The sequence below is a fragment of the Anoplophora glabripennis genome, unplaced genomic scaffold, assembly GCF_000390285.2.
Source record: "Anoplophora glabripennis isolate ALB-LARVAE unplaced genomic scaffold, Agla_2.0 scaffold66, whole genome shotgun sequence".
Classification (NCBI taxonomy): Eukaryota; Metazoa; Arthropoda; class Insecta; order Coleoptera; family Cerambycidae; genus Anoplophora; species Anoplophora glabripennis.
Window position 1 is genome coordinate 292249 of NW_019416742.1, and position 22917 is coordinate 315165.

Below are 22917 nucleotides of genomic sequence, written 5' to 3' on the forward strand. Positions count from 1 at the left end.
GCGGCCGGTAGATCGTAGATTAGCTATGCTTGTACGGAGGATTGGCACCCTCTGTGCAGGTATGGTAGGGTGGAAGAATGTTGGCTTGGGTCAATGTGAGAGATTGACACCGGTTGGCATTTGACCACCCCCCTAATTAATGAGGTTTTCCAGGTTTCCCTCATTCCTGCACTGAATGGTGGTTAGGGCTTACCAACATAAGTCGTTCCTAGGCACAAATGCGGCCTGCGTAACAAAAATATGCCGCCTCCTCTCCCGCACAAGTCTCCGACTTCTGGGCTGATTCTCGTAGTTAGAATGAGGAGTAGAGATATTATTATTATAATACACAGGCTGTCAAATAAAATTTAAAAACAAAATTAGAATTTTGGCAATACATATTTTGAAAACCATTTGATCAAACAATATGATAACTTGTTTACAGCAACAAGTTACATGTTACTAGCGAAATAAATATGATCTCACGGATGGACAAATGGTCATAATATTATGACTATTTGATAAATTTTGAGTAGGTATAAATAGTGTTCCAGTTGACGTCAAAGAACTCAATCGTTTTCAAAATAGAATACTAGTACCTATACGTTTTTTAAAAAAGAAATTTAGCGCAAATATTGATTAGGTAAAAACAATTAACAATAATCTAGTTATATTGATCACTTTTGACACTGCCGTTTCAAAATGTATTTTATAAAAGTTTTGTGTTTATTATGTATAATTTTGTTATATTAATATTTATTAATTTCATTAATATGAAAGCTAATAATATCATTTAAGATTTAAAAAATATCGTTAGAATAAAGTACAAAAAATTTACCAAAATTGTTGAAAACTGTGACCAACGCCCTCTACCGACAAGCAAGAAAAGAATGCTGTTTTCTAAAGTCTTGACCCGAAAAATATAACCACTCAAATTTTCAACTTGATTGGTAGATTACTAAAATAAAACCAAAATAACATTTACACCTTGTAGATTGAAAATGCAATATTTTATTCAGCTCAATTGTTGTATGTTACCCTAGAGATCTAGCATTGAACTGAGTCTCTCATCTTTAAATAATACTCTGAATCGATTTTCCAAAATGTGCTGCAAATCTTTCATATTCTACGTAAAGTTTTATGTAGGTAACTACAACTGATATAACAAAATTATTATATGGCAACATTAAGTAAATACCATTACCCTGCTTTGAGGGTTGCAAGTTTCCATAAAAAATTAAATAATATTTCGTTTTATAAAAACATTTTTTTAATGTGTCTTCTTTTAAAATCTTATATTGCTGATCTGTTTCAGAGAACTGCATGGTAATTGCACTCATTCAAATCATGACCACCGATTCATATTACGGCACATTACTCAGCTATTCGTACCCTGAAGTCAAACAGATTATCGAATAATTACCTAAGTAGCAAAACTCCCATCTCTGACAGGAATTATCCATTACGGTTAGTCATGTTTTATTTTGATTTAACATGGCTATTTCTTTAATTTCATAAATTGTAGTTCTTTAATCATATAGTTGTATAACTGAAGAGCTTGCCTTTTGTATATGTCGATTTTATTAGTATATCAGACGATGAAGGAAAATTATGATTATGATTATTAAGATATAAAAATAAATATGTTATCTGGATAGAGATGAAAGATTTAAATTCAGATAACTATACCTAATCCAACTAAAATTATACTGATAACTAAATATCAACATTTATCACAAGTATTAGAGCTTAAGAAAAAAGATTTGCAATTTTTAATGTAAATAAAGACAATCGCAGTAGCAAAGTGCCTGTTCTATGAGAAATAGGTACGTAATATACCCGTAGGTTCTTGATAAAAAAAGTAAATAATTATAGTAGGGTTAGAATCTTTTGACCATACATTTTGCGAATCGAAAAACACCTTGAAGAATATTATTTAAACTAAAATCGAAGAGACTATGTTTTAATCAATCTGGGCTAGCATATTTGGGAATTCACATATTACAGTGTGTTTACGGATGGAGTTGAAGATCGATAATTTGCTGATTTTATTCTGAGGACTCAATATATTGCTAATTAAATTAAATCTCATGATATAAAGTAATTTTTGAAATAATGGTAATAATAATTCAAAAAATCATATTCACAAATAAATGATAAGAGTTGCGTCTCCTTAACAGTATTTTTCTCTAATACTTAAAACATATTTTTTCATTTTGATCATTATAGAATGAAAAGACTTTTTCGGTACCATATTTATAAGAACAATTTTTATTAGTACTATCTAACGTAACTATCCATAGCATCTAAGTTTGGCCAAACATTTTAATTACTGTACAGATATACTAGATATTTCTAATTGCAAGTGTAAAGTCTTGTATGTGAATAAAGTTTTACTTCAGTTCGGTTAATATTTGTATTTGTAATATTTTAATAATTTCATAATTCTTTCTGGGTAGCAGTTAAAACTAATGATTATACAGGGTGATTCACAAATGGTTCCTATAAAGATTTTATCTAGGACGCTTCGTTGAAAAGATACAGTATTAAACTCCAAAAAATATTTTTAACTTTTTTAAATACCTAATTTAAAAACTAGTAAGTGAAATAATTCGAAATTGTAAACAACGTCCAAATTCTGAAGCCTTTTCCTAAAATTTACATGCTTACATGCTCGGTGGCATATTTTTCTAAATAAACTAGTATTCTACGCCGCTTTACGGTAACAATAATGATATTTTCTGATTCGTCTTTCAATTTTCTACTTATTACTACTCTCTTATGTTTTCGAATAAAACTTAAAAAACGAACTGAGAACACACTTCGATATTCGAATATAATGCTTTTTAAAATTACATAGTGGGCTGCGACAGCAGCTTTGACATACTGAGCAGTTAGAAGAAATAATAAATAATGCTTTGCATCAGATTCAAGCAACAATAAATTTCGAACAAATTACATTTTCGATACTAAAAAGATATCGAGCATGTGTTCGTGGAAATGGAGGTATTTTTGAGCATTTACTCAAATATAATCATTAAAATGATGACCAATATTATTAATTTCTTTATTCGAATAAATAACCGAATGATTAGTGCTTGTCATGTCATTTAAGTAAAAGTGTTTTCAGTTGGTTTTTTAAGTTTTACTCGAAAATCAAGCTTTTTTCAAAAACATAAGTGTGCAGTAATTTATAGAAAATTAAAAGACGAATCCGAAAATATCATGGTTGTTACCGTAAAGTAGTAGCGTACTATTTCATTTAGAAAAATATGCCACCGATACACTGTATCTCCGCCACTGGAGCATGTAAATTATAGGAAAAACCCTCAGATTTTGGATAATGTTTACATAAATACATGTGCCCATTTTCAAATTATTTCAGTTACTAATTTTTAAATTATTTAACAAAATTTAAAATATTTTTTGAAGTTTAACACCTTGTATTTTTCTAACGAACCATCCTAGATACAAATTTTATAGAAAAAACTCTCCTTAAAATTCACCAAAGTATATTAGGTTTCAATTTTGGTCACCATTTGTGAATCACCCTGTATAAAGAAAGGATATCCTTTTTATGTAGGTTTCATTGAATTTATTTTTTTAAATATTAAGCACATTCCATTATGGAATATACATACCTAGTTTATTTAAAGTTGCTGAAACGGTTAAAGACACACAAATAATATTTTATTCATCAGTTGCAGTTTTACACTGAAAAAACAATTACTTTCTATTAAAACAATCGGTTGTTTTGAATACAGTTAGTTTACATTTATGCTGGTTACATTGAAATACAAGTCATTTGATTTGTTTGAATTAAAAAAAGAAACAGTATACAATAGATTTGTCTATAATTAACAAATTAGATTTAATATAACCATTTATGATTTTAGAATATTTGTTAGGCGAATTAAAAGAATACATTTTTAATACAAATTTATATTCGTTTTTATTTAATAAATATTATTTTATATTGGCCTATCTAACGTTACAATTAAACTTTAAAGGAAAATTATTCCAAATATATAATTTCTTAAATGTGAACCAGCTGGTTATAAAAGTTAAATGTTTATAAAGTTTAAAACTATTATCAGTTCAATATTAAAAAATATTATTTAAAAATTACTCCAATCACGTGACCAAGTTATGTTCTCCCCTGACAGTCGTATCTTTGCCATCATGGCGACTACGTGTGCAAGGTGCCAGTAGTGAATTGTGTAGTTCAGTAGGCTAGTATGGACTATATCAAAAGGTAGTGTTTCTTGTTGTTCTTGATCATATTCATAATATAACATGTGCATATAGCTACAGTGTGCTGGTTCCGTTTGCTCCTAATTAAAATGGATGCAGAAACTGTGGAAGCTGGGGCCAAACAAGTAATAATCGTCAAAAAGTCAGTTTTAGATAAGGACATAGTGTTGCTGTTGTAGTTTCATAAATTTATAATAAAACCCAATTTAAAAATGCGAAAATTATTTTTAATCATTAAAATGACAACTATGACACGTAGTTTTGAACGATATATTTAAGTCTTAAAATTAATTTTTAGCAAAAATGAAATGTTCGAATAAAAGTATCGTATATACTAGTATGTGCTTTTTCTATTAGTAGGTCTCAACACTATGTACCTTTTCAAATTTAATTATAAACTTATAGTTAGATAAGTTATCTAATTATCAGTTTAATTAAATTTGAGAATGTACATAATTTTGAGACCAATCAAGAAAGAAATACGTCCAATATTAGTGTAAAAAACAATTCACTTTTTATAAACCATTGATTTATTAATATTAAAATAACCTATTTTCACTGAAAAACTGTTAGTTCACATTAAGCTAAGATATATTTCTAATAATCTTATGTCATCTACATAATAAAATATGTAGATTAATAATAAAAATGCGAAATGTAATATTACAGTAAAAATAAATTAACATTCAAATAAGATTTATTACAAAACTATGAACTTATTATTAGTTACTTTTCACACTATATAAGCTAGGCAATATCCAAAACTAGGATTAGTTCATGGCAAACGATATTTATTTAGTCCAAATAAATCCTTTTTTCAGTGTATAAGCCACTAATTTTATAAGCTACGCTATCAAATAAGTGAAAGTAACGACTGACGCTTGCCCACAAATTTTGACGTTTGTAGGCTGCCAGGATCCGGGGGTACGATCAATCTGCTGTTATTTTTTGGAAGATATTTAAGATACTATTTTTTTGAAGATATTTAAATAACAATTTGCCTGTTTAAGGCATGCTCTCTTAGATCTGACGACGTTGATCGCGCTACACCCTGGTCCCGGATGGTCCAACTTCCCGTAAAACTGTAGGCAATGTTAACAATTAGACGGGCCCTCTTATACAGTAGATGTGAATGAACGATAAAATTTTGTAGACGTTTTATAGGCCGGTTTTTAGTGTCATATCAATTTTTCTTAATTAAGCAATTAATTATTTATTAAACTGAAAAGCAGCAAGAGGAACTGTGAAATTGGATTCCACTACCAAAATCAACACTCGTTTCCTTTAAGAGACATCATTCTATTAATATTTACTACCACTGAACAAGTAATAGAAAAGGTAGCGTCAGCAGTAACCAAAATACAACAAGCAGTCATCTTCCCAATCTTGAGTTTGTTGAAGAGAATCTTCGACATGTCCTGCAGCTACATTGTCACTTTTCTAAGCTCCAAAGCGCTTCAAACTAGTGACGTCTGCACCACAATCTCCTAAATAGCTACTGACCTGTGAAATGAATCACCGATATATGTTTCTAGATGTTCCAGATTCAGGAATCTGTTGATATTTGTAGGTATTTTTCCGAAAGTGTTAACGCCTATGGCTTGAAAAAACATTTTCATATTGAGAATCAGTCGGCAGTACTTAGGTAATTTCGATACATCTCTTTCTATGTGCCAGATCTTCACGTTCGTCACATCTATACTTACCAGCAACAGCAACCACCTATAAATCGATAATGATACGTCTACAAAAAATGTGTTGATTTCTTCTCTTGAAGCAAGCAGCAAAAGTTAAGTTTTATAAAAGCAATCAACTTGTGCTATTTGATAGTATTTTCATTTCCGCAGACTTGGGTATTATATAGTCCACATAGTCGAAAATTTGTATTTTGCCACCAAATAATATACAACAGATTGTAATTTATTGTCGGATTAATAATAATTTGATACCTTTTGCAAAAGATATGTCAAGAAAACTTTTTTGTCTTTGAATAATGAATATTCCTTGTAAATTTCTTTAGATTAATCCCTACGATGCAGCTTCGACTTCATTTTATTATTAACAACTATCCACGTTGACAACCAAGACTTACCTGCTTGACCATTTAAATTTTTATGTTCAAGTTTATCTTTCATTATAGCTGTTTTACATTGACAATTTATTGATCAATTAATTGATGAAGTCGCTTCATCAAGAAATTGGACAAGTGTAATGCACCAAATTATCTGTCAAATAACTTCATCAATTTATTCATCAAGTTCTTGACGAATTAGAGTATGTTCTAATTTTCGTCAATTTCTTCGTGAAGTTCGGAAGTATCAACCCAATATCTGTCAGAACGGTACCGCTGTTGTGTCACTACAATTATGAGTGGAAAGGTGACATTTTTGAAATGTATTTGCTTCTTTGATTCATTGGTAGAACTGATTCATACGTCAAAAAACTTGACAGTTTGTAGCAGTGTAAAACCACACTGTTTGCCAATAAATTCGTGAATTAATTGATTAAGAACTTCGTCAATTTATTGATGAATAAATTGTCAATGTAAAACAGCTATTAGAAAACTGTAACTGTTGGACAAAACACTTGAGAGTGAAATGACATTAAAAGCACTTGGAAGACAAAAAAATGGCTAAGAAAGGTTAACAAATCTGTCCCTGTTTACAGAATGAGTCGGGAGAATCGCAACAAAGTCCAGGAATGGACATGTCAAAATAATAAGAAAAAACTCAATGTTGTTATGCCATTTTCATTTGTTTTCAAGTTACAGCGTAGTTACAAATTTTAAATCCGAGTATGTCATGTTCCAAGTTCAAAAGTAGGATATCTGTCAATGTCATTTTATGTTGCAATAGTTTAACATTTGATTACAAGTTTTTATGATTAAAGAGTTACAAAATGCCAATGTGCAAATATGGTCTTTGTTTATGATTTTATTTTTGTAATGGGGATGCTAATGCTGCTGTTGAAAAATATTGTCGCAGATGTCCTGATAAAAATATATTTATTAGAGTTTTCAACAAACTGTGCAAAACCGGAAAGCTTCTTAATGCTAGTATAACATCTGAACGAAGTCGTCGAACTCATCGAAAACAAAATGGAAATGGATATTTATTGAAAGAATCTTTTAAAGTTTAACACTACTGAATGTATTTTTATGAACCATTTCATTAATTTGTTGCATAGAATCCTCTATTAAAATTTAGCGAAATATTTTAGTTACATCCTGTACATGTAAAGGAGGCCTTAGTCAACACCATGAGAGAAACTTCTACCTAGTTCTCTAAACACTCCAAATTCAGGTCATCATACATGTATTAACTTAATTTAAATAAATTATTATACAGGGTGATTCATTAATAATGGGAAAATCGAAAGCTGAAGATACTACACGTGAAATGGTGACCATTGGCGCAAACATGCCTTATCCGAATGTTGATAGTTTCGGAAATACAGGGTGTTGAAAGTTAAAATTTTAAAAATTTTTTGCGATTATTCTGAAAACATGTAGGTTAGGAACTTGAAAATTTGTGAAACTATATTTTTTTGTGCTACGAATAAGATGCGCGTTGTAATTTCAGCATTGCTCGTAGAGGGCGCCACTTACGACCAATTTTACCGAAAATTTAGTTAATAACTGTTTACCCTTTATGTCTAATATGAAATTTGATTCAAAACCTGAAAGAGCAATCATTTTTCCATTAATTGTGTATTCTTGTTTCATTCTGATTTTTCTATTTGATCTCGAATGAAAGAAATAGTTTACAAAGAATCTGTTGGCTCGTGTGAAGAGTTGTGGCAAAGTATACAAATCCGTGCAAACGAAGTCAGACGCAATCCCAATATGTTGTTTCAAACTCAAAGATCTCTCAGAACAATTACTTTAAATCATAATTACGTATTTTATTTGTTTTATTGTCAATTGTTGTAATAACACGAAGAAACACTTATGTATGTTTCGCTTTTAATTTCTCATATTTATCAAAACATAGTGTAAGTTAAATCGATTTTTCTCGACAACGGATCGAGATACCGAAATGAAACAAGAGTACATAATTAATGGATAAATGATTGCTCTTTCAGGTTTTAAATCAAGTTTGATGTTAAATATACAGGGTAAAAAGTCAATAACTAAATTTTCGGTAAAATTCTTATCTTATTCGTCGCCTAAAAAAATTTAGTTTCACAAATTTTCAAGTTCCTAACCTACATATTTTCAGAATAATCGCAAAAAAACGATTTAAAATTTTAACTTTCAACACTCTGTATTTCCGAAACTATTAACTTTTAGATAAGGCATGTTTGCGCCAATGGTCACCATTTCACGTGTAGTATCTTCAGCTTTCGACTTTCCCATTGTTAATGAATCACCCTGTATAATTTTAAAATAGAGATACGAGATCATATAACCTAAAGATAGTGTTTAAATAAGTAGGTACTGTTAATACCGTAAGTAATCGACGTATAAAATATAAGTGAAAAAAATACTAATGCCGTGACACGTCAAAACCAATTAAATGACAATTAGTTGAAAACCTCCAGCATCGCACCGTCACCACCACATCTCCTCGCCTAATAAATATTTTTAATTTATTCACTGGGTGCCCTTACTAATCTCGGATTCCTCAATCAGCAGACAATATAAATGGAAAGTGACTTTGTCTACATCGATCTCTATAAACGTGAATTTCAAACGTCACTAAGTAAAGTCAAAGGGTTAAATTTTATTGGACAGCATCGCAAAAGATTGATCAGCATTCGAGATAAAGATACGATTGGATTGATTGCAGTTGACGCAATTGATTCCCCGATGAATTCTAATCAGTTGAAAAATTGAAGTGGGTATTGACAAGTTGTAACTGCCTCTTTGAATATGTAGTAAATTTACAAGAGGCTTTATGCCAGACTCACTGGATTAAAACGTAATTTGTTATCGGATGAAGAGGTTTAACGTTCCTGGTATTTTAACACGTATAAGTTTACATATTTATTTATTGCATTCCATTCACCTGGTTTATATTTGTTTATTTTGGGACCGTCAGATGTATTCAATTGAGAATATTTTTAACTATGGGATTTCGAGTTTGTTACCGTTACAAACGGCAATTAACGATTTTAATTAATTAATTTAAATTAAATTAATAATACAACATGACGAGGTATAACTGACATTGAGTTTTTCGAGAATATCTCTTTTCTAGTGCCGTTGGTTCGCAGTAGGACAAAAATATATTAGCCAACTTTTTATATTTTAGGAAATGTTTATAAATAATGAGTATAACAGCTTTAAGAACCGATTTATCTTCTCAAATTAATAGTAACACAGGCCCACAAACAGAAATCGAAAAGTCCTTTTTCCCAGACTGGGTGACCTTTATGTTTTTGGGGTCACTGATCACGATCCCGATGATCCCATAACGTCTAGATCAAGGGCAAATGCAGGTAAACACATTAACTCAAATGATACAATTTTTTTGTCCCCGGATTCTGAATGAGCAAAAAATATTATGTCCGAATACGCTTCGACCTGTTGGTCGAACCGATCTCTGAAAGTTACTTGTAGGTCATCTAGAGGTCAAATCCTTCTTTTGATCTCTCAGCTGATAGCTAGGAATGGGTCTCGAACCAGTTGACCTTCATGCTTTTTGGGTCGCTGATCATGATTCCGGTGTCCATATGACCCCATCACGTCCAGATCAAGGTCAAATTAAGGTCAAACACATTAATTCGAATGATACATTTTTTGACCCCGAATTCTGAAAGAGGAAAAATTGTACGTCCGAATATGCTTCGACCTGTTGGTCGACCGACCTCTGCAGGTCATTTGCAGGTCATCTAGAGGTCAAATCCTTCTTTTGATCTCTCGGCTGATATCTTAGCTAGGAATAGGTCACGAACCAGTTAACCTTCACGTTTTTTGAGTCGCTGATCACGATTCCGGTATCCATATGACCCCATCACGTCCAGATCAAAGTCAAATTAAGAAAGAGGGGAAAATTTTACGTCCGAATACGCTTCGACCTATTAGTTCAAACCGAATTTTCCGCTCTTTCAGAGTCCAGGGTCAAGAAATGGTATAATTTGAGTTTGACCTTCATTTAACCTTGATCTAGACGAGATGACCCAATCGTGATCAGCGGCCCTAAAAACATAAAGGTGACCTAGTCTGGGAAAAAGGACTTTTCGATTTCTGTTTGTGGGCCTGTGTAATAGTACCTCTATCACTCATTCTAATCACAAGGATTAGCCCAGAAGTCGAAGACTTGTGCGGAAGAGAGGGCGGCATATTATTATTCAGCAGGTCATATGTGCGCCCAGGAAAGACGTTGATAAGCTCTAATCACCAATCAGTGCAGGAATGCGGGAAGCCTGGAAAACCTCATTAATTAGGGGGGCGATCAAACGCCGACCGGTATCAATATCTCACATTGATCCAAACCAACGTTCTTCCGCCCTACCGTAGCTGGAGAGAGAGTGCCTAATTCCTCTTTACGAATATAGCTGATCAACGGTCTTACCATCAACCGATAAAGGGCAAAAATATTTTTTTCAAAAATTAGACATGAGTATGTTACGTATTCATAAAATTGAAACAAAAATTAGTAACTAAATTCGGAATGAAGAGCTATCTAATCTAACTATAAAAAAATGCAACGAAAATATTTATGTCCATTGAGTATTTTTTAAAAGAACACCTCTTTCGCCATTAGAAATTAAAAAACCATGACAATATTAGATATACGTCAGCAGCGGACAGTACAGTGTCAAAGGGGATCCGACTGCCATTATTTTAACAAGTGAAGATTGGATCAATATAAACAAAAAAGTATTAAACAACAAAGGCCTCCTACCTATATATCGCCACGGTAGCGCAGTCGGTCGAGAGTGCGGTGGCAAGCATTTCTCGGCCAGGCTTCCTATTCTGGTCCGGGTTCGATCCTCGGTGTCGGCACTGGCAATGTCGATGGATAATGGGTCTTTGTCCACGTTTTTTCAAGTGTAGCTCCCTTCCACACAGCCTTTGGCATTGGATTTGGGGGTTGTCTCATTTCTGTGGTGTGTTTTATGTTTAAAGGCCTCCTACCTGTAATTGTTTGTAAATAATAGTAATGGATTACTCATTTCTCTAAATAAAATTATTTGGGATAGTATTCCTAACATCCAATTAATAGCGTACAAAATTTAGTTTAAATGGGGCAGAGTTTTAGAGTTATGGAAAAAAATTAAATTTTTTGCCAACTTTAATGCCATTTAGAGTCGAAATGAAACAACTTTAACTTGGTCTTTTGATATTAACCTCAAGAATCTGTAGCAGTTCCTTGTACACGGAATATTGTATACTAGTTGCATCATAAAATTGCTGACGCATCTTACCTTCTAATTTATTTTTGGCTGAAAAAATCTGAAAAAAATTTTTTGGTACCTACTAGCAATACTGAATCGTTTCCACCCTAAACGGACCAACCTCCTCACCCTCCTTTCCCCCTCCACCCCTTTAAATGAGATGACACACCTTTACATTGAATAAAACGAAAAGGAAAAAACAATAATTATGCATACGTGTTTGTGCATATTTGATTAGCCCCTTTGAATTTCGTGATTCTGAATTCATAATTGTAATCAGTGATCCAAGAAAGTTTCTATAAACAAATATTTGAGGATTATTAAGATCTTTTTAATTCTTTGTCCGTCATATGGAATACGTCATTTTGAATTTCGTGATTCTAAGACCAGATTCGTGATCAGCAACCCAAAAAACTCTTCATATGTAAGATTCATAGGAATTGAATGTCTTTGGCATCTCTAAGCTCTTTAAACATTCCTCTAATAAGCGATGGTTCCCCCGGCATTTAAGGGGTGGAGGAGGAAAGGAGGGTGAGGGGGTTGATCCGGTTAGGGTGGAAACGATTCAGTATTGCTAGTAGGTACTAAAAAAAATTTTTCAGATTTTTTCAGCCAAAAATAAATTAGGCCAAAATCGACCTTAGGGGCCCTCCTCCTCTCTTCTCAAAAATGGGTAGAATATTTTTAAATCACAGATCAAATGATTACAAAATATTCAAATTTTTTAAAAATCCATGAGTCGCAACGTCAAAATAGCTCAATTGAATATTTCTGCTACCATATTATTGGTGCAATCAGCTCAAAATTATAGAATGGTTAAATTTTAAAATTTCGACTCCAAATTGACGGATCTAAATAACTGATAAAATTTTGTGGACTCTGATTTGTTTCTTATATCTTATACTTTTTATATAGATCTCATATTTATTTTTTACTGCAATATTACGAAAATAGAGTACGAATATTATTTTCTCATTTAGATTTAAATCTATAGATGTTCGCTAATTCCAGGCATTAATAAAAACTAAAATATCTGTCGGTATGTGGAAAATTTACCAATTAAAGTTGTAAAATTGATTTAATACTTGGCTCTATAATTTTAAATGCAATTTTACCCGTGCGACTTTCGCATACAAATTTTGCACGATACTGTGAAATGAAGGATTTTAGTTATAAAAGTGCATTAAAATTTAATTTTACACATAACAGCTGTGAGAGTCGCCAACTCGTAAATTTTATATATGAAATACGAGAATGGTATAAAATTTTAAATTTTCATGCTAATAAGAGACTATAATTTTAATTTTTACCAGTAATTTGTTTTATGGTACTACATTCTTTGTGACGGTAATAATTGCCCCACTGAAATCTACTAATAAAAAATATTGATAATGCAGCAAATGGAAACTGAATTTATTTTTTAATACTTCATTTAAATGCAAAACAAATTCGTTCAAAAGAATGTCTATCGATTTACAAAATCTCTCAATTTATTAATATTTATATGACAAAAAAAAAGCAGTTTTTAATTCATACCTATGGATATTCCAATCTATATCTGCATTTTTATCAGATCATTCTTATTAAATTTAAATTAAATTTTAATAAAAACAAGCTGACAACAGTTAAATTCCATAGTATTGTTACATCAGTATCGAGGGTGTTCCATTTTAGCGTGTAAAAACTTTCGCATTGCTTTTCTTAAGCAGTTCAGAATTTGAAGGGATATTAAGAGAATCTTTACTCACAAGTGGAACTTAAATAGTTCCATTATTTGAACGATATACCCTGTACGGGGTGATTCACTGTATTTTGACCCCCCTTAACTTTTTTGTTTTTAGAGTCATGAAAAAATGTGAAGAACAAAAGTTGCACGATTTTTTATGAAGTTTTCGAATATAGAAAAACAAATGAAGTCCAATCAAAATGGCCGCGGATGTTGACTTTGTTAATTTAAATATTTATTATTACATATTATTTTTACATATTTGGATTGAACGTTCCCTGTCGATCATAGCCAGTAGGGTCTGTTGGGTCCATCTCTAATAATAAGCGAGATACTATTGAAAAACGAAAGAAGGTTTTTTATTAATAAAATAAGATATCTTGTAATTGTTAGAACTCTTTCAGACATTTCTGCCTTTTTCCAGTTACGTAAGGATTTACAGATTTAATTGTAATATATTTTGACAGATCGGACATTGATATGGTCCAAAATGCGTATAGGTATTTTAACTAAATCTCAGTAGAGTAGAAAAATTAAAGGTTATTAGGAATTAAAATATAGTATGGAGAAGAAACTTTGTTCTATTTTAATTCCTATAATATTTAAATTTTCTACTTCTGTGTAACCCATTTTAATAATATAATAATACTGTCAAACAATAACAATATTGTCAAAACTTTACCTATCACTGTTACAGCCTTCCATATAACATTGTCCATGAGTAATTAGGCTTCTCACGGCCTAATTAGTGAGATTTAGTTAAAATACCAATACGCATTTTGGACCATATCAATGTTCAAAATGTCAAACTATATTACAACTAAATCTGTAAATCCTTACGTAATTAAAAAAAGGCAGAAATGCCTGCAATTAAAAGATATCTTATTTTCTTAATAAAAATACTTTCTTTTCGTTTTTTATTGTTAGAGATGGACCCAACAAACCCTATATGTCTATGCTCGACATGGAACGTTATATAACAAAGCCGCGGCCATTTTGTTTGGACTTCATTTGTTTTTTGACTATCATTATCGAAAACTTCATAAAAAATCGTGCAACTTTTGTATTTCACATTTTTTTATAACTTTAAAAACAAAAAGGTTAAAGGGGGATCAAAATATAGTGAATCACCCTGTACATAGAAAGGTATATTTAATACTTTTTAATTTATGTGTTAAACTACATTCATAAATTTAAGAGAATGACTACCTGCGCTGACGCAAATTCAATTACCATACATCATAAATCATTTCTTTCTGAAAACTAATTTATAAAAAAAAGATTGTGATAATAATAAATAGATAAGATTCCTGCAAAATCGGCAATTTCAATAGTTTATGTAAATCAGAAACGTAGATGTGATTGAAAAACAGCTGGAGAGGCATGGGTGTAGCCAAGAATTTTCCCGAGGAGGAGAGAAAAAAATAGGGACAGAAATATACTTGCCTATTTAACTTTATTACCGCAGAATTTTGTTTCACTTCTTAAAACTGTCGAGTATTCATACATTCGTATTGCGAATATTATAGAGATGTTTTATGTTAACATAGGTAATAATATTGATAGCGAAACTGAATTAAATGAATACAATATTTATTTAAAAAAAAATTATTATGTATAGGTGTAAAATATTATTTTGATTTTATTAATTCTGTACTGTTATAATAATTGTAATTAAAGGCATGATTCATCTGAAATAAGTATAATTTCCTGTGTTAGTTAAAAATGTCTGTTCAACACACAATTCAGTGCGCACCTGTGTAAACTATCTTCTCATTTTATGACCTGTGGCAATTCCACGCATGCAACATTTTTCTTAAATCTTTGAAAATATTTAACGATGAATTATTATTACAATTTAATTGTTGTACATTCAAATATTTGAATGAAATAAAGTCTTATCTAAAGAAACAAATAAATAAAGTAGTCTTCCATTTAAAAAAATATAACGTAACATTTAGAAGGCGCATGAGGCATGTTTAATTTTTTTTTTCTTTGGATTTGTGAAGTCCTCCAATGACCATTCAAATTTTATAATAAACTTTTTTTCTAAAGTCAAAAATAAAAAATATATCAGGTTGTTCACTTTCGGTAAGACACCTAGTACATATCTCTAAAACTGACTGATTCTGAATGTAGAATTGACTATTTATACGTAATACAATTGAAATTAATTTCATTATATTAACAAACAACGGTTTTATTGTATTGTCATATCATGCAGAATGGCAAAATAAAGTACTACCTCGGTGGCGGATATCTTTACTATCTGGAGCTCTACCTTATCGACATTCCGGACAGAAGAATGCCAACATGTAAAATGTGTGGACACACGTGGGAAAATAGCCGAGACGAATAAAATTCATTCCATACCCACAAATCATTAAATTTTCTTCGTCGCACTAATTAGAGTCGCATATTTCTGTCCTCTTCTATCCCGTTTCGACGAAAAATGCCTTGGCACGGCCGATAAAAGGGCCGATAGCAAAGTCCTTGTTGAATATCCAATGACCGATATCAGATGCATCAGTATGTCACTGTTATCTTAAGAAGCTGCCACTAAATTAACTTAGATGTCTACTGACAAATTAAATCAATTATTGGACAGTGACTTTATTTTTGCGGTCTGTACTTACGAGGGTTATATTTGAAATACGGAAAAAATATATATTTTTTTGATAACACTTGTAACGTCTTAATAAATGTTACTTTCTATTTATTGTTAATAATGTTAATAAATAATAATGATACTAATAATAGCAATGACAATAATAGTAAGTGTTAATTTCTTAGTAAATGTTATTTATTTATTTTGACTTCAAAGAATGCAACAAAATCGGTAAGCAAGTAGAAGTAGACGACAAAATTAGTAGTTATTTATTTGTAGCGTGGTTTTATTTTATTTTTTCTATTTGTATGGATATTTTACCACACAAGAAGAATATAACAATTAGTTAAATAAACACTAAAAATGCACTTTGATCACTAGCATTTTTCTTCCATAGCTGTAGCATTATGTTGAATTTTATTTTCTTCTACTGTAAAACTCTGTTCTCCACCTCCGTTCTGTTCTCTAGATTAGGCCCCATCCATTCTTTGAAAGTTTCTAAAATTGGAATTACATTTTTTCTTTATTTCTTTGTTTCTTTCTTGTAAATTTGTGAATTTGTAATTTTTTATTTTTGACGATGGTCCTAACAAATTCACGTCATCGATATTGAAGTTGTCAATTACACAGCACCACACAAATAGTAGGTTGAGCCGGGAACCCGACCAATGTGTCCTATAATACTTTGACCCGCTGAATCCGAATCTAAAATCAGAATTTCCGTATCAATTTTCTAAAATCAAGATACTGCTATAGAAACCACTTTTCAAGATGTTAATCCAAATTGAGTAGTCAGTGACAGGAAAAAAATAATCTCATTGCACCGCAACCTCATTACCCGGCATGTGTGAGTGTAGAACCACGAAAATCTGTGAGATCATAGATCTCATACATGAGAAGGGGTCAGAAACTGTATGACTGCGAGTTGACAGACTTCTATAGCCTTTTTTTTCCCTCCTCCCTCCACCTCAGTTTCGCGGTCGCGGAACTACCTTTTCGGCATTGCTATCTGATCCACTACCGATACGGATTAGCCTGCATCTAAATAAATACATATGTAGATCAGATAGCCAAATACTTAAATAAATTTATAGTACAGCCAAGTACTATACTATGCTAAATACAACAGATTCTACTACTAAGACCTAGAACTACATACAATTTGGTCCGCAGCATCTCTCTTAGCCCCGCACCTGTTGGTTCCCTTCCTCAATCTATTTCGTCTTCATGATTTTCCGTACATACCTCCTCACATATTCCCAATTCTCGCTGCTCCTCAACATCACTTGCGTCATATTAGCGGGATTTATGCCCACTTCGAGCGCGATCTCCAGCTGATGTCTTTCTCTCGTCCGTCTCTGGCAATCAAATATGCTGTGTTCTGCCGTGACCTCAGCTGCCCCACAACTAGTGCATTCTTCGTCTGGTCTCTTCCCAATTTTGTGGGTGTAGTTTCTGAAAATTCCGTGGCCTGTCAGAACATGTGTCAGATAGTGATCTATATCTCCATGTTTTCTCTTCTCCCATACGGCTGCCACCGATATCAATCTTCTTGTCCATGTCCCCTTCGTACTATTTTCCCATTCGTTTTGCCATTTCCTTTCAGTCTCGTCTCTTATCTCCTTCTTATTCCTATCCGTTATATACATCTCTCTTCTTTCCTCTGCTATCAAATTTATCGGCAGCAGTCCTGCCACAACCACTGCTGCCTCATATGAAATGTTCTATAGGCTCTGCACACCCTCAAAGCCATTTTCCTTTGAACACTTTGCAACAGCTTGCGATGAGGCAACCCTCATAGCTTCGGCCCAAACCTCAGCGCCGTACAACATGGTTGCCTGCGCCACGTAGGCAAGCATCATACGTTTACCGCCTCCCGGCCCCCCTATATTTGGCAGTAACCTCGTCAAGGCCATTACCGTTCTATGCGCCTTCATGGCCAGGCTTCTAATATTCGGTCCGAAAGTGACCGAGTTGTCCACGACTAGTCCAAGATAGCTCCCAACATTCTTAGATGATATCGTCACCTCCCTTAACCGTACCTGAAATTCCTTATTCCATCTTGCGAACTTAAGGCATATAGTCTCAGTTTTTTCCGGTGCCAAGGCAAGGCTTTGCGTTCCCATCCAGTGTATTATCTCTTCCAGAGCCTCATTCATAATATGCAACAGTTCTCCGAAGGCCCGATGTCTTCCTATTACAACCAGGTCGTCGGCGTACGTTACCCAGACTTCTATAACCCGATAGACTAATAAACCCGCAACCCCATAACCCTGTATGTGCGAGGAATCACGAAACTTTGAGGAATTGAGCCTATAGTACTGTTGAAACCCTTAACACAGGGCATGCATGCTCCTCTAGACCCATGATCTGGGGCATACATATTTGTCTTACAAAGTCACCTAGGATTTTTCTTTTTGTATTTCCACCATAACACCATAACCATATTAATGTCATAACCCCGTAACCTGTTATTTGAAAATTTTGATTGCAAAAGCTCATGACTGTATAATAGAGGATGTACTATTAAATTCCTCTGTAATGGAGTAATATTAACAATTAAATATTTTTGTAACTCTCCACCAATTTGAGATTTTCCTTTTTTCAGTGCAGTGGAATGCAAAATATCACAGATAACCCAACAACAGACTATCCAATCCACATTCTATTCGACATATTTGGATACAACTATTTGCAGAACAGTACCTGGTTTAACCAAATCCCAAATAGAATTGTGCTACCGACAACCTGATTCCACTTTGGCCGCGATCCAGGGATTAAATCAAGCAGTTAAGGAGTGCCAACATCAGTTTCAAGGACACCGTTGGAATTGTTCCTCACTCTCCACGAGGGGACAGAACCCTTACATTAGTGCCATTTTACAAAAAGGTAAGTAGATAATAATTTTATTCAAAAGTTGAAGAAACGGTTAAAAACAACAGGTGCTACATGAAGCAGCGACTTGCACAGTTGCAATATCCAAACAACAAATATTAAATTTAAACAGAGAAATACGTATTTTGATTTTGTTCAGTTCCCAGTTATAATGGTTTTTAACGCACACTTCTTGTTTACCGCAACACTGACCTCGAAAATCATATGAACATACCATGTGAATATCAGAACACGTATAGTATTGCAGGAAACCACTAGATGATGTCAAAGCTGAGCATGGCAAGAGTTTATCTCACCAATTTTATATTTTTTCCACAGGAGACAAAATGCACAAAGGAATAAAGAAAAAATCTTTGCCAATGTAAATTTGACAGGTTCTCTATGAGTATTGGTTAAGTTTTTACTTTTTTATATTTTTATTAGAGATATTTTGCCCTTCACTGTTTAACAGGAATTACTTGCGGATATTAATGAATAAACTGTGAGCAGAGAAGTGAACAAAAAATTAGTAAACCATAATACAGCACAGCAAAGCTGATGCTTGGCTTTGCATGCAGCACACGTCTGTTTCAACTTCTTACTGACGGCAAGCACAATGGGTAACAAGGGCTGAAAGCTTAGTAGCCAATCACGTGATGTCAATGGCACGTGTTGACGTTAATAATGTTAGAAGCCAAGAAATAATGCTAGTCAATTTAAATATACACTTTAATAGTACATTATACACCAAGGTACAGAAATATGCCATTATAGATGAGGCACCAAGATTAAAATACCGAGCCGCAGGCGAAAGATTTTTAGGTGCCGAAGCTATAATGCCACTCTTCTCTACCGTGGTTTATATAATATTTTTTCCACTACTAGCTACTTCACCTTAAATCGAGTTTCAATAATTGACATGCAGTTTCACGAAATTTGAATAAATACTCGAAAAACGCTGATATCATGTACAAGAATCAAGTGGGTACTCTTTTGTTTGAAATCAAACTTTGTGACATTTCACACAAATAAATTTGCAATTAATTTGACATTTCGCACAAAGAAATTTGCAATTAATTTAATTTAAACCTATAAATCATGGGAAGTGAAAGTGTAATGGGCTGCACACCCCCTGAAGTGAGGAAAATGGCAGAGAATGTTGATAACCAACTCCTGCCAGAAAAGTCCAAACATCTTTACGTAAAAGCATACACAGTTTTTAAAGTTTGGAGTCTTACAAAAAACGTCGTCAATACCTTAGAAAATGTCCTACTAGCATACTTTAAAGAGCACGAGGATAATAAAAAGGCATCCAGTCTATGGTGTACTTTTTCAATGTTAAAGGCAACCCTAAAATTAAAAGAAAATATTTACTTTGGAAGATACTATAAATTAACTGCATACCTAAAGCGAAAGAACACCTCTTACAGACCCAATAAATCGCCTTTGTTTTCAGAAGATGATATTACTAAATTTCTCACTGAAGCACCTGACGCCGCCTTTCTGACAGCAAAGGTAATTTTTTTAGTAAACTTCTAAAAACTCACAAATTCCATACTCTAAGGTAATTCTTATTATTGGGATTGCAGGCGCCTGTAAAACTGATGAACTCTGCAAAATGTGAACAAGTGATGTGGATGTTCGAAGCGATATAATTATAATAAAAATACCTACCAGTAAGAATGGTTCAGCCAGAAAATTTGTCGTGATGAAACCCCTGTGGATTGAGGTGGTAAAAAAGTACTTGGGGAAAAGGCCTACAGCAGATTTACAACGATTATTTATTGGCTCCCGAAATGGGGTGTCAACACGGCAAAGTATGGAGCTCAACAAAATTAGCAATATGTCCAAAATGAACGCAAAGTTCTTGAAACTCCAAAATTATGAGAATTACACCGGTCATGCCCTTCGCAGAACTTCAACTACCATATTGGCTGAAAATGGGGGCGATATATTGTCCTTAAAGCGTCACGGTGGGTGGCGATCCTCAGGGGTAGCAGAAGGATACATTGAAGAATCAATAGCCGATAAGAGACGCATTGCCGAAATAGTGCAAGGTGTTCAAACGTCGTCGTCATTTCTTGTCGCTCCTTCTGCCTCTGCAACTATTACTAGTGCCACTGTTGAGTGTGATGTTTCATCCAATTCGCCCACTCCGAGTACAATTCCAAGCACTTCGTTTTCTCCAAGACACTCTATGCCCGGAAATTAAGCTGATAATTCTACTGGTGTCACTACTACGTCGCTCAACATTGGAAGAGCAGGCATCAATATGACATGCCACAATTGCACAGTTAACTATTATTTGCGATAAGTTCGTGGTACTGATAATTATCTGTTGACATGTTCTGGATATTTTCTATCTATTAAAAACGTGTTTCATAACCTCCACGTTCTGCGTCTTGTGGTTCTGTCATAGATCTAATATAGTATACTAAATATATGGGTTCTGTACTTCTATAACTGTCAAGTGTCAAAATTATTAAGTGTCATTTTCATTATTTACCTTGGTTAATAAATCAAGGTCATCATTATTCACCCAGGTCAAAAAGAAAGTTTACGCGTCAAAGATAGGTCGATAATGGTGGGCTTATAGGCTAGTAGTGGAAAAACATCATTTTCTTTTTATTTTCCATTAAAAATGACATTTGGATATTACTATTTATCTTCTAGAGGTTAATTGTATGTGTTAATATAGTTCACATGACTATAAAATTTTAGGCAGATAATTTACGAAATCGAATATGCTTTCCACTACATTTTATTTTTTATTGTGTAAATATATTAAAATAAGGAAGGTAAAAAGGATAAAATAGATTAATTTTCTACTTCCAAACATGAAAAGTGGTTAACAAATATTGTGATGTGAAAAATATTGGTTCAGTAGAAATTCATATTGAAAAAATAATTTATTAGCCGCCTCCATTATTTATATCTTCTGGTTAGGTATTAATATGACTAGTTAACTCCTATAAGAAATAAACAATTTTCCCATCTTGGTGTAAATCCAAAACCAGGTTGCCAGATTAAATTTTTTATTACTAACTGCTGTCGAAACTGTATTATCATACCATTATATTTTTTTACTATACAGATACTTAAAGATCATTAGCTTGGGTGGTCTGATACGATGTTAATAGACTATTCTGTGAGAAAGTAGAATTTTAACTATATTAATTTATTTTTTGCTTTGAATATAAATGTATTTTATAAAAAGTTTACGTAAAACTGCCATAGAAAGGAAAAATAGGTAACCGCATTCTTTGATTATTACAATGAAAATAACAGTATTATAGTAACACTTGCTGTACAAAAAAAGTCAACAATTCTTCATTCAAGAACGAAGATTAATGTACAATTATTATCTGCATTTTTACTTTTTGGTGACATCTTTTAAACTTCCATAAATCTTTAAAACTTCTGTGACTGACCTACTTTATAATTAAAATATTTAAAGGGTATCGCAAAAGTAACGCAGGAATGGGCGAGTGAAGATTGTGAAAATTCATTACAAGTACGGAGAGTGTGTAGCTGAGACTGTGTAGGACCGCTACGAAACACAACTCTGAAAAGATTAGTTGCCAAATTTGAACAAACAAGTTCGATTACAGACAATAAAAAACAGGCCGAAAATATTGCTACGGTGAGTAATAGTGTAACAGAAATTTCCGTAACCTCAGTGCGCTGTCGGTTACTGCAACTAAACATTTGAAAAAGCACAATGCAGAGGATTTTAGTTAAAGATCTGCATCTACATCTATTCAAGATTCAGCTAACACAGGAATTGAAACCAGACGACCACCTAGTGCACCGGACATTCGTTGATTGGATATTGGACAAGTGGACGGTGATTTTGCTAAGAAAATCTTGGGTATGGGTATGTGAAGAAGCAAAACTGTCGAATTTGGGGCAGAGACAAGCCTCGAAATACTCAATAACGACTACTGCATAAATAACCAAATAGTGTGATGTGGATTTTACCATGGTGGGGGTGATTAGTTAGTTCTTTTTTGAAAATGAGACTGGAAACGCAGTGAGTGTAATGGAGAATGACATCGAAACATGATAATGAACTTTTTGTAGCCTCGTTTGGATGGCATGGACTTGGATGTGATTCCACCAGGATGGTGCA

The 22917-nt window shown here is 33.0% G+C and overlaps 1 protein-coding gene across 1 annotated transcript in view; it reads left to right on the top strand.

Moving 5' to 3' along the window:
* The window catches only part of LOC108917929 (protein Wnt-10a), a 97939-nt gene that overhangs the window by 5253 nt on the left and 69769 nt on the right, over positions 1 to 22917 (top strand). The window contains exon 2 of the mRNA XM_018724739.1: positions 18520 to 18800. Within this exon, the coding sequence (XP_018580255.1) occupies positions 18520 to 18800 (281 nt within the window). The remainder of the gene's footprint in view (positions 1 to 18519; positions 18801 to 22917) is intronic.